Source organism: Pongo pygmaeus, chromosome 10 (genome assembly GCF_028885625.2).
Source record: "Pongo pygmaeus isolate AG05252 chromosome 10, NHGRI_mPonPyg2-v2.0_pri, whole genome shotgun sequence".
NCBI classification, from domain to species: Eukaryota; Metazoa; Chordata; class Mammalia; order Primates; family Hominidae; genus Pongo; species Pongo pygmaeus.
Genome location: NC_072383.2, coordinates 99,420,834 through 99,434,828, shown reverse-complemented (window position 1 = coordinate 99,434,828; position 13,995 = coordinate 99,420,834). Strand labels below are relative to the sequence as shown.

The 13,995-nt window shown below is 37.4% G+C and overlaps 1 protein-coding gene across 3 annotated transcripts in view; it reads right to left on the bottom strand.

The window, feature by feature from the left end:
* The window catches only part of ANO4 (anoctamin 4), a 425,083-nt gene that overhangs the window by 194,437 nt on the left and 216,651 nt on the right, over positions 1-13,995 (bottom strand). For all 3 annotated transcript variants that reach the window (XM_054444369.2, XM_063646628.1, XM_063646629.1), the window contains 2 exons: positions 3,208-3,344; positions 146-304 (listed from right to left, as the gene is read on the bottom strand). In XM_054444369.2, the coding sequence (XP_054300344.1) occupies positions 146-304; positions 3,208-3,344 (296 nt within the window). The remainder of the gene's footprint in view (positions 1-145; positions 305-3,207; positions 3,345-13,995) is intronic.

The window sequence follows — 13,995 nt, the reverse complement described above, 5'->3', positions numbered from 1 at the left end:
GGAACATTCCCCAAACTCTGAAGACTGGAAAACTCTGACCAAATGAAATGTTTGGTTAACATTAAGACTGCTTGCTTATTTCTTATTGCCTCTTAATATGAATAGATAAGTATATATTTTTTTCTCATCTAAGCAAACTATTTACCTCTTTCTCCATTTGCAATCCTTCTGCTCTAATATTTCTTTCAAATACTTCTCTCTTTTCAGTCTGGGGGTTGGATTTTCTGTACACAAGGATGTAGTCAATTCGACACTTTCCATCTCTAAAGTAAAGTCCATTTGATTTGTTTCTTTCTGGCACTGTCTGCACACAAAGAGAAAGGGACCAGTTTAAGTCATTCATCAAACTGAGGTTCAAGTGAGTAATGTTAAAGAACAATTAAAACTAAATAACTTTTTTCAGTTCGGGTGTGGTGGCTCACGCCTGTAATCACAGCACTTTGGAAGGCGGAGGCGGGCGGATCACGAGGTCAGGAGTTCGAGATTATCCTGGCCAATATGGTGAAACCTTGTCTCTACTAAAAATACAAAAATTAGCTGGGCATGGTGGCATGTGCCTGTAGTTCCAGCTACTCTGGAGGCTGAGGCAGGGGAATTGCTTAAACCTGGGAGGCGGAGGTTGCAGTGAGCCAAGATTGCGCCACTGCACTCCAGCCTGGGCGACAGAGTGAGACTCCATCTCAAAATAATAATAATAGTAATAATAATAATTTGTTTCATTGTGTTCAATTACATATTCATTAGCGAAAAATGTAATCAAGAGGAAACAAAATAAAAATTGGAAGAAGCATTGAGTTAAGTGGGTAAAATGTAAAACACCTAAAAATACCGTGTGTAGCCAAGGATGTGATGCAACCAAGGATTTTCATATTCTGCAGGTGGGATGAGAGTGAAAATTGATATGCTCACTCTGGAAAACACATTAACATTATCTTGCAAAACTGAATATGTGCATAACATGTAAGCCTAGAGAAAAAATTCTTGATAAGGCAAGTAGGAGACATGTATATGAATATTCATAGCAACATTACTTATAATAGTAGAAAAATCTTTAAAGTTGGAGTCAACTCAAATGTCCATGAACAGACAATAAATAGATAAATAAATTATAGACAGTTCATTCACTGGATTATACAGCAGTGAAAATGAGCAAACTATAGTTGCATCTAACAATAAAAATGAATCTTAAAAACAACACTGATTTAAAAAAGCAAGTCTCAGAAGACTTCATACCACATGATACCATTTTTTACAAAGCATAAAGTAAATCTAAATATCAGTTGTTAAGATTACAAATCTATGTGGTAAAACGGTCTTTAGAGCAAAAGAATAAAACACAATAAAATTTAGAAAGATGATGCCTGTGGTAGGGTAGAGGTATGGGATTGAAAGTAGCTTCAGTGGTTTTAGGAATATTCCAGTTCAGTGTTTCTCATTTTTTTTTTACCCACAACAAGAAAAACATTTTATCTTTGTGTGCATATATGTAAACATACATATACAAAATATGAGACAAGTTTCACAAAACAATTGTTTACCCTTTCTATTTTCATACACTCCAATATTAATTTTCCAGTCCATTAAAAAACAACTGGAGTTAGTAATCTACAATTAGGCTGTCACTATAATTTGAAAAATAGCATTCTGGTTCGTAAATCAGATGGTGGTTCCAGGTGTTCATTTTATTATTATACTTTGTAACTTACATAGAAGTTACAAATATTATTTTGCAGTAATATTAAAAAGTAAAGAACAAAAGGAGTGGATTGAATTTTCATCCAGGCTCTTCGGGCTTGCTGTACAACATTGAAAGAGATCATCAAGTATGGGCTCATTGGGCTGGAGTCAAATTTCTCAGCCTAATAGATTTCAAAATTGTGTCTATAAACCCAGCCAAGTGGATGGCTGGATTCTATCTTTTCCAATGGTAGTATGAAGAAGGCAAACACGCCAGACCTAAAGGGCCATTGCTAGAAACCACATTCTTGCACAAACCTTAATCGAAAAAAACATCTCAGCTGGGGAAATGGAATGACCATGTACCATGTCTTGATGTAGACATTTTCAATTGATGACCAATCCTCACTATGTTTTGGCTTTTACATTAAGAGACACTGAGGAGTCTACCTGAATAAGCACTTTAGTGACACTTATTTGCCAAGCAAGAAGGCTGTCCTGTGAATTCAGCATATTAGCATCTGCCTTCAAAAATGGCTTCGGCCAAGACATTAGGAGGGTTATTGGCTCCAAGCAGAACAATGAGCTGTGCCACCTTTGGCAAAGCCCTAATATTTCTGATACTGTTTCCTCATCTGTAAGTTACAGGGATGAGACTAGTTGCTGTCTGAGGTCCCTTTCAAAGTCCATTCTTTATGCCACATTACGGTATCCAAAGTATCTGTGTAAACAGATAATAACAGAATGAGTTTTTTTTTTAATGAAACAAACAGAAAAAAAAAACAGAAAAAGAAACATGGATAGCTGCGTATGGTGTTTGTGGGGTGAAGTCTGCAAAGCTTGGTAAGAGTAAAGAATTTTCTCTGTTCCAGGTGTCACCCTTTCAGCAGTTAACTAGCTCTGCAATGTAAAAAGCATTAGGAATATGCAATAAATAAATTACTCTGATTCGGTGTGCCTATTACCTGTACCCAGTGAATGTACAAAGGAAATATTAAACTCTATTGAGACACAACTTGAGCAAAGGGGAATGCCTCCAACAAAATACTAATTTTTCCAAAATGGCACACAAATAGATGGGTCTATTTACAGTTGCAATGAAGTTCCCAGATTACAGAGGCAAATGGAAACTCAGAGAGACTTCAGACAACACAGTCAACTGAAGGCTGGTGCATTTTAGGTCACTATTCTACCTACTGGGGGATCTATACAAGGAAGACCATCCCTGTAAAGCTTATTTTGTACCAGTGGGAGACACTCAAGAATGTAGGCTATCTTAAAATGATGGACAGTTTAAAAAAAAATGACAGGTTTAAGAAAAACTGAAACTTTGTTTTGAGTGTAGGTAGATTTAGGATCCTTGAAATATGCTTAGACATGGGGGATGTCAAAGGAATATAAAACCTGTCCCTTGTTTTACAAGAGCCTACAGTTCAATGAGATTATGATTTTAAACAGTCCATTGGAACATGCTTCACAGGTTTCTGCCTGGATCATGAATTACATTTGTAAGAAATCATATACTCTTACCTCTCCCCCGGCTTCCAATCTGCTGGCATCATCTGAAGTACTAGTCAGGTTTCCAGGGTGAAGAAGAGAATCGTCATCTTTGCAAGGACTGCTGACAGCTTCTAATTCATCAAAAAGAATATTGACATCCTTGGCCACTAGAACCAAAGTAAATACATTACAAGGTGGGTAAAAATCTGGGATCTTGAAAGCAATGCTAAAAGAGAAAACATCTCCCTTTGGGTTCATATTTTCTCATCATTTCAATAACACCTTGAGTGACAGGTATATTATTTCCTAAAAGAAAAGGATGTCAGACATAAAACATGTTTGACCAAACAGTGTATTCATTAGGCAAGATTAAGGAAAATAAAAAGCAAAGTACCTCCGTAATGTAAATATAATTTGTCTTTCAGGATAGCAGGAGGTGTTATATTTGTTTCGCTTTCCTTCACATAGTTGTTTAGCATAAGGTACTTTGATCTAAGACTTCTAGGTTGGAAAAGGGTTGGAGATGACATATACTTTGAATTTAATTTAATTTTTTCATTTAAGTGTCGTACAGCTTGCCAAGTGAACCCATAAATGTGCCACTTGCACTGTTCAGTAAGAACTGTGATTTTTTTTCCTCCTTTGTTACTTCTCTAAGACAGAACAGAGAAAACCTAATGCAATAATAAAGCATGCAGTTAGATTTTCGGCCTTTTTTCTTCCTCTTATCCTGAATTGAAATAATGAAGTGAGCCATTCAGAAGCTCTCTCAAAAGACTGTTGATGTTAATAACATGTCAATATATAAAGCGCTGTATATCACGGTTCTAGGTACAGACTGCCACATTCAAATGCAGAGTGCCTTACAGCACGACAGAAATTTAAGTTCATCACCAGCAGAGGAAAGATATAGGTTGGGTCCCTTCTTTTTTATCCACTTCAATTATGGGCCAGCATTGCCGTTCACTTTTTCTTTTGATGCTTTAAAAATGGCTGAGGGTTTATAACCTGTCAGAAGCCACTGCACAAAATAATTCATGAGGGATTGGGTTCTTCTTACCCAAGCACATAATACAGTATTCATTCTTTCATTCAAAAACATTTTAGAGATGTGCACATTGTGTGTCAGGCATAGAGCTGTGTGATGATTGCACCTTGGTGAATAAAAGTGACCTGGCTTCCTGCCCTTGTGGCAATAACTAAAGAAAACAAAGATACGTAAATTGTGGTGAATTCTCTAATGAAAAAAGCAGAGTTTGGATGTAGAGAGAATAGAGATGATGTACGAATATGAGATGACCAGGTATAAAGCTATATCTAAGCATGTGATTTTAGGCAACACTTTTAGCTTTTCAAGTTTTTCATCCTGTAAAATATAATGGGCATAGAAATAAAGTTAACATTTATTACTAACTGCGAGAGGGTGAATTATGACCCCCCAAAGGTGATCTAATTCTTAGAACGTGTTAATATCTTACCTTTTTATCACCGAAAGGATTTTATAGATGTGTGAAACCAAGGATTTTAAAATGGGTACATTATCTTAGAGCATATAGATAGGCCTGATGTAATTACAAGGGTCTTTAGAAGAGGAAGGCAAGAAGGCCAGAATCAGAGAGAAAGATTGGAAAATGCTATGCTGCTGGCTTTGAGGATACAGGATGTGGCCACGAGCCAAGAAACGCGGGTCGCTTTTAGAAGACAGAAAAGACAAAAAAGCAGATTCTCCCCTGGAGCCTCCAGAGAGGAGAGTCTTGATTTTGGGACTTCTGACCTCCAGAAGCATAAGATAATAAACACATTGTTTGAGGCCACTAAGGTTGTAGTCATTTGCTATAGCACCAAAAGGAAACTAAAACAATGTATTATAGAGTTTTAGACCTATAAGGCTACAAAGAAAAAAACCATGGTCTTTTCATACAGCCAAGGGTTGTAGCACCTACACTGTGCCAGGTACTGTGCTAGGTGCTTATGGAGAGGAAGTAACACTTTTTGAGGAAGAGTAACATGTCCAGTGTTTTGGGAGGTGTCAAGATCAAAGACAACTTCCCTGACCACTGGATGTAAAAAGATCTCCCTCCCATAATTATTGTCCTCTCATTGTTCATTTCCTTTCCAGCACTTAACACAATCCGTAATTATCTTATTTGTTCATTTATTTATTAGACTTGTTTATTGGATGTTTGCCTTATTACAATGTAAGTTCCATAGGGCAAGGACCTTGTCTGTCTTGACTGATGTACAGAGGCTCTGGCACAGGTAAGCCTTCAACACATATTTGAATGATGACAGAATGATGACCTGAAGATGGTCACAATGTAACAATATCTGAGAGCCCTTTTCCTCTAACATTCTATGGTTCTGGGACTTGGCATATGGTTTTCCTAACATGATTCTTATTCACAAGCCAGGATTCCACGGTTTCAAGTAATGTGATTACATTTTCAAGCAGACAGTGATTAAATTAAATTTCAAGTCGATGTTGATGATATTTGAACAATAAGATAAAAGTATCGTTTAACCAAGTCAGAAGACCTGCTCGCTATTCTGAACTCTGCCACTTAGCTGTGTAAATATGTGCTTCTGTTTCCTCACTGGTGAGACAAGAATAGCAAACTTCTGTCTCAGGGTGGCGAAGAGGATTACATCAATGTGCATATTAGCAGGGTGGCTGACACATGGCAGACCCACAACAAATGCTGATTTGTCAATTCTAGCTAGACTCTGGGAGCTTAAAGTGAGTATTTTGGTCTTATCAATATGAGAAGGCAGAAGAGATATTTACAAGTTGGAATGGTTGTTATGAGAAATGGTTTGGGATGGGGTGTGAGATAAAGGGGGAACAAGGACAGTGAGGTTCATGTCTAGATGACTGGCTCATACTAAGGAGAAACTCTTGATATATGTATGTATCCCCCTAGGCTTTTGCCAAGGATAGAAAATACCAGGTCATCTTCTATCAAAATTACTTTCTGGCACTAGCACAATCAGTTCAACAATGCCCTCTATGTCCGTGGTTCTCAACTGGGACCAGTTTTGTCTCCCAGACCATATTTGACATTGTTTGGAGATATATTTATTGTCATTACTGGGGAGAGGTAATACAGTGAAAGTGGTATTCAGTGAGTAGAGGCCAAGGATGCCGCTAAACATCCTACAATGCACAGGACAGCCCCTACCACAGAGTGATCCAGCCTAGAATATCAATTGGTGCTGAAGTTGAGAATTCCTACTCTTCATGAAAAGCCCAAGGGATTTGATTCTAGAAGGAGCAGTTAACGCGGGAAAGGGAGAGAGCTCTTTCTTTCCCATCAGAATCACTGTCTGGAAGTCATGGGGCTGCTGCCACTTGAGCTCAGGGAAATCAGTCAGTCATGGCAATCTATTAGAGAATAGGTGATACTAAGCGAATCTTATCACTTGCCAGCCTCTAAGTATCTTCAGCAGAGATTAGAAAGTCTGCTGTGAGAGAATGCCCAGCTGAACCCGTGGTCAGTAAGAAGACTGTAGACTCCATAAACACTCCACAGGCATAAAAACCATGTGCCCTTCATCCATATTTCATCACTGTTTCTGATATTATCAGCTATAACTACAAGGTAAGTTTTAGAAACAAAATAAAATCTTTGATTCAAACTTACATTGATTCTCTAAGAAGAAAAAAGCAACTCTCAACTTCCAACATTAACCAATTTTTAAAAATAAATTTTAATCAATAAGTATTTATTCAGTGTCTACCACAGGCAGACACTGAGCTGAGCTAGGAACCGGGGCTGAAGTACTGGAGAGCCCAGGCACAGCCTTGCTCTCAGAGCTCACTGTCCAGTCAGAGCGGGAGTGAGGCCTTTCTATCCATGGGCACGAACATCACAAAGATGCTGTTCATCCAAACAGGGTCACTTGTGAATGAATCCCATCACCTTCCTTAGACTTCTTCTCCTAAATAGAAAAATGTTTGATAACTATCTGCCTGGTAGAATCTTGCTGTTAGGTTCATTAAATGAGAAAGAGAGTCGAATACTCTGAGAAGTCCATTAAAAATGACAGGAAGGATGGGAGGCAAGGCTGGTTCAACACACGCAAAACAATAAACGTAATCCATCACATAAACAGAATCAACGACAAAAACTACATGATTATCTCAATAGATGCAAAAAAGGCCTTTGACAAAATTCAACAGCCTTTCATGCTAAAAACTCTCAATAAACTAGGTATTGATGGAATGTATCTCAAAATAATAAGAGCTATTTATGACAAACCCACAGCCAATATCATATTGAATGGGCAAAAACTGGAAGCATTCCCTTTGAAAACCGGCACAAGACAAGGATGCCCTCTCTCACACTCCTATTCAACATTGTATTGGAAGTTCTGGCCAGGGTAATCAGGCAGGAGAAAGAAATAAAGAATATTCAATTAGGAAATGAGGAAGTCAAATTGTCCCTGTTTGCAGATGACATGACTGTATATTTAGAAAACCCCATCATCTCAGCCCAAAATCTCCTTAAGCTGATAAGAAACTTCAGCAAAGTCTCAGGATACAAAATCAATGTGCAAAAATCACAAGCATTCCTATACACCATTAACAGACAAACAGAGAGCCAAATCATGACTGAACTCCCATTCACAATTGCTACAAAGAGAATAAAATACCTAGGAATCCAACTTACAAGGGATGTGAAGGACCTCTTCAAGGAGAACTACAAACCACTGCTCAACGAAGTAAAAGAGGACACAAACAAATGGAAGAATATTCCATGCTCATGGATAGGAAGAATCAATATCATGAAAATGGCCATACTGCCCAAGGTAATTTATAGATTTAATGCCATCCCCATCAAGCTGCCAATGACTTTCTTCACAGAGTTGGAAAAAACTACTTTAAAGTTCATATGGAACCAAAAAAGAGCCCGCATTGCCAAGACAATCCTAAGCAAAAAAAACAAAACTGGAGGCATCATGCTACCTGACTTCAAACTATACTACAAGTACCAAAACAGCAGGGTACTGGTACCAAAACCAAAATATAGACCAATGGAACAGAACAGAGTCCTCAGAAATAACAGAACACATCTACAACCATCTGATCTTTGACAAACCTGACAAAAACAAGAAACGCGGAAAGGATTCCCTATTTAATAAATGGTGCTGGGAAAACTGGCTAGCCATATGTAGAAAGCTGAAACTGGATCCCTTCCTTACACCTTATACAAAAATTAATTCAAGATGGATTAAAGACTGAAATGTTAGACCTAACACCATAAAAACCCTAGAAGAAAACCTAGGCAATACTATTCAGGACAAAGGCATGGGCAAGGACTTCATGATTAAAACACCAAAAGCAATGGCAACAAAAACCAAAATAGACAAACAGGATCTAATTAAACTAAAATGGTTCTGCACAGCAAAAGAAACTACCATCAGAGTGAACAGGCAACCTACAGAATGGGAGAAAATTTTCACAATCTACCCATCTGACAAAGGGCTAATAACCAGAATCTACAAAGAACTCAAACAAATTTACGAGAAAAAAACAACCCTATCAAAAAGTGGGCAAAGGATATGAACAGACACTTCTCAAAAGAAGACATCTAGGCAGCCAACAGACACATGAAAAAATGCTCATCGTCACTGGTCATGAGAGAAATGCAAATCAAAACCACAATGTGATACCATCTCACACCAGTTAGAATGGCGATCGTTAAAAAGTCAGGAAACAACAGTTGCTGGAGAGGAGGTAGAGAAATAGGAATGCTTTTACACTGTTGGTAGGACTGTAAACTAGTTCAACCATTGTGGAAGACGGTGTGGCGATTCCTCAAGGATCTAGAACTAGAAATACCATTTGACCCAGCCATCCCATTACTGGGCATATACCCAAAGGATTATAAATCATGCTGCTATAAAGACACATGCACACATACGTTTATTGCAGCACTATTCACAATAGCAAAGACTTGGAACCAACCCAAATGTCCATCAATGCTAGACTGGATTAAGAAAATGTGGCACATATACACCACGGAATACTATGCAGCCATAAAAAAGGATGAGTTCACGTCCTTTGCAGGGACATGGATGAAGCTGGAAACCATCATTCTTGGCAAACTATCACAAGGACAGAAAACCAAACACCACATGTTCTCACTCACAGGTGGGAATTGAACAATGAGATCACTTGGACACAGGACGGGGAACATCACACACCGGGGCCTGTTGTGGGGTGGAGGGCTGGAGGAGAGATAGCATTAGGAGAAATACCTAATGTAAATGATGAGTCGATGGGTGCTACAAACCAACATGGCACATGTATACCTATGTATCAAACCTGCACGTTGTGCACATGTACCCTAGAATTTAAAGTATAATTTTAAAAAAATGCGAAAAAAAAAGAATGACCAGAAGGAGAGAAAATGCAAAACTACCATGCAACTCAAGTAACAGATCTGCATTTCATTCAGACCCAGGAAGGGCTGTGAACAGAATTAGGCAGCAGAGATTGGTCAGGGTAGGTGTATACCATGCATTTGGGAAGGCAAGGGAGATACTCAAATGATTCCCTATTGCAAAGATTAGAAGCTCAGCGTAAAAAACGACTTGGGAACAAAACAGCAAGGACTCACATATTATAACTGAACAACGAGGATTAAGGACCTTAAATTGCCTGGGAGACGAAAAATCAGCTAAAGAGTCTGAGTAAAGCATCAAACTCAGAGATTTATGAGGGCTGGCTCTGTTTATATCATCCCAGGATGGAGGCAGAGCAGAAAAGTCAGGAGAGGACCAGCAGGCAGGCAGTTCATGGTGATCTTTACATGATGAAAAGGTGAATTTACTTTGGTAATACTAAATCTACTAATCAAATCAATATTTGCAATTATTTCAATTATTCCTCCAGTGAAAATCATTTGAGATGTTAGCTATTGTTAATTCCCTATGGATAGAGATCACAAATATATTGCAAGGACTCAAATAAATGAACAAACTAATTAATGAATTGTTTTCTGCCATTTGTTCATTGAACCAAGATTTAGAGTTAAGTGCTGGACATGACATGAGTGGGAAGCCCTCACACTTTCAGGCAAGAGAACAAAGTTTGGGAATCAATGCTATAAAGGCAATGAAAAAAAACAAATAGCAAGTGTATTTTAGAAATAGCCTAGAAGAGTGTAAGAAATACAATCAAAAAAATCAAAGACTTTGATTCATTGCTCTTTTCTTTACTTCTCTCCTATTTTCCAAATGTAGCAAAATAACCCCACTTTGATATTACAGTATAGAAGTTTCAGATATATAAATTTCAGATGCAGAGAAAAGAAGGTGAAATTACAGGTCATTGAAGAAGACACAAGAGGGCTTTGCAGCATAATCCAAGTATCTATATTCATTCTCCAGAGCACCAGTTCATTATACTATTTTTGTCCTAAGTTCCAAGTTATTGCATCTGATACTCAGAATTCTCAAGGGATTACATACTGACCTCAAAGTATCACTTAAAAAAAAAAAAGAACACCTCCAGGAATATTTTAGAATGCAAAAAAAGTTTATATCTCAATTTTAACACTTACCAGACTGTTTTATAACAAGTCCATCTCTATGTCTTTAGACTAAGGTCCCTTTAAGGTGAAGAGCTAAGGTATCTCCAATTCGGCAAAAGGGCTACCAAATAGGAGACGTTCAATATGCATTTTAAGATAAATAAAAGCTAATTGTAGGATGATATCAATTTTCAGTTTTTTCTTATTCTGATTACCTTAAAAAGATGGCTTGAAAATGTCTACTTCTCTCTTAGAATCACAGAGATTAAATAAGAAGGGAGTGGGAAGGGAGACAAAGATAGGAATTACAGTTTACTGACAGCCTGCTGTGTGTTAATGATTTTCAGGTCCATTTTCTCATTTCATCCTCAAAACAACCTATGAGACAAGTATTATTATAAAGAAGCCAGATTCAGAAATGCCAAGTGTGGCCATGCAGCTAGTAAGTGACAAAGATGAATTTTCATCCAATTCAGACCCCAAATCCATGCCAATTCTAGCTGGCTTTTGTTTTTGTGGGAAGCATTCTACTGTTCTTAAATCATGTTTGGCTTTCAAGAATGGAAGTCATTTAACCACCAAGCAATTATCTTGTTGCCATTTCAACATTTATCTGAATAAAGCTAGACTTTACATCCGTAGCCTGACAGCTCTGACAACTTTCTAAAATTTAACAAATAGATCCATTATTGTCTTAAAAATTCAGGGAAATACAAAGACACAATACAGCTTTGAACATCTTAGGCTGGGATTTAAGAACTAAACACTATTTAGCATGTATATGACACGAGCAAGCCCAAGACTCTCTAGATGCTCATTACTCTTCAAATGCATCTTGACAGCATCCCTAAGGCAAAGGCTGCCTGGTTTACCAATGAGAAAAAAGGGGGTTTAAGTTTAAAAACTCAAAATAAATAAATAAAGCAATTAGAAAGGACATAATGCTTCCTTAGCTGATTTTACTCCCTTCTAATAGGCCAGCAGTTTTCAATCTCTGTTCTCTGGAACCCTACGGCCCTTTTGAGGAGTTTCAGGGGCCATGGAGAGGACAAAGAGACAACTGAGTGGGCAAGGCTCACCTTCTACCCCTACCTATACCAAACAACTCAGTTTCTGTTTTGTATATTGAAGTTATATGTTGATCATATATTGGGGAAAAATACATTTTACTGCTTTTACAAAAATTTAGAAACTTCTGCTAGTGTGTTCTGGCAACAATTAAATGGTTGTGTTGACATCTCCCTAAAGAACCTGGGGTTCTAGTTATTACAAACATGACAGCAGGAACCTTCCTTCTGCCACAGAAAGTTATTGAGATTTAAAATATGCCTTTGCAAACAAACAAAAAGTCATGAGATTTTAAAAAAATATTCATTTAAAACTAATTTCTGTATGGAACTGGCATAAAAACAGACACATAGATTAGTGGAACAGAACAGAGAACCCAAAAACAAATCCATACATCTATAGTAAATTCATTTTTGACAATGTTGCCAAGAACATGCATTGGAGAAAGGACAGTCTCTTCAATAAGTGATGCTGGGAAAACTGGATATCCATACACAGAAGAATGAAACTAGACCCCTATCTCTCACCATATACAAAAATCAAACCAAAATTGATTAAAGACTTAAATCTAAGGCCTCACACTAAGAAACTTCTAAAAGGAAACATTAGAGAAACTCTCCAGAACATTGGACTGGGCAAAGATTTCTTGAGTAATACCTCACAAGCATAGGCAACCAAAGCAAAAATGGACAAATGGGATCACATCAAGTTTAAAAGCTTCTGAGCAGCAAAGGAAACAATCAACGAAGTGAAAAGACAACCCACAGAATGAGAGAAAATATTTGCAAACTATCCATCTGACAAGGGATTAATAACCAAAATATATATGGAGCTCAAACAACTCTAGAGGAAAAACATCTAATAATCCAAATAAAAATGGGCAAGATGTCTGAATAAGACATTTCTCAGAAGGAGACATACAAATGGCAAACAGGCACATGAAAAGGTGCTCAACATCACTGATCATCAGAGAAATGCAAATAAAAACTACAATGAGATATCTCATTGTAAAATGGTCAGATTTCATAATAAGATATAATTTCATTTTAAAATAAAGTTGGAAATCAGGGCTCACCTCAGTTAAAATGGCTTTTATCTAAAAGGCAGGCAATAACAACTGCTGGCAAGGATGTGGAGAAGAGGGAACCCTCATACACTGTTGGTGGGAATGTAAATCAGTACAACCACTATGAAGGACAGTTTGGAGGTTCCTGAAAAAATTAAAAATAGAACTTCCATATGATCCAGCAATTCTGCTTAGGGGTATATACCCCAAAGAAAGGAAATTAGTATACTAGCTATCTGCACTCTCATGTTTACTGCAGCACTATTCACAATAGCCAAGATTTGGAAGGAATCTAAGTGTCCATCAACAGATAATGAACAGATAAAGAAAATGGTGGTACATATACACAATGCAGTACTATTCAGCTATAAAAATATGAGATTCTGTCATTTGCAACAATATGGATGGAACTGGAGGTCATTATGTTAAGTGAAATGAGCCAGGCACAGAAAGACAAACTTTGCATGTTCTTATTTGTGGGAGCTAAAAACTAAAAACAATTGAACTAACGGAGATAGAGAGTAGAATGGTGGTTACCAGACGCTGGGAAGAGTAGTAGAGCGGAAGGGAGGTGGGAATGGTTAATGGGTACAAAAATATAATTAGATAGAATGAATAAGATCTAGTATTTAATAGCACAACAGGGTAACTAGTCAATAATAACTCATTGTACATTTAAAACTAAAAGTATAATTGGATGTTTGTAACACAAAGAAAGAATGGATGTTTGAGGTGGTGGATACCCCATTTACACTGATGTGATTACTAAACATTGTATGCCTGTATCAAAATATTTCATGTACCCCATAAATACATACACCTACTATGTACCCACCAAAATTAAAAATTAAAATAAAAAAAGATGTCATTGTCATCACCTGGCTCAATAATGGCAATGTTTATAAAACAGCACAGATGATGGTATTGTATGTAACCCCAGCACACCACAATGGGGTTGAGATCATTAACTTGTTCCTGATTTAGCATATTTGCTAAGAAGAGCTTCTCTTACTACTACTTCATTATAAAGAAAAGGTGAACAACTTGGTTACTTCTATAACAAGGAAAATAATGATGATGGCACTTCTTACAGTCCTGGGAATGACATTTAGAGAAGAACTGTGTGCCTAATTCAATCTTTGCTCA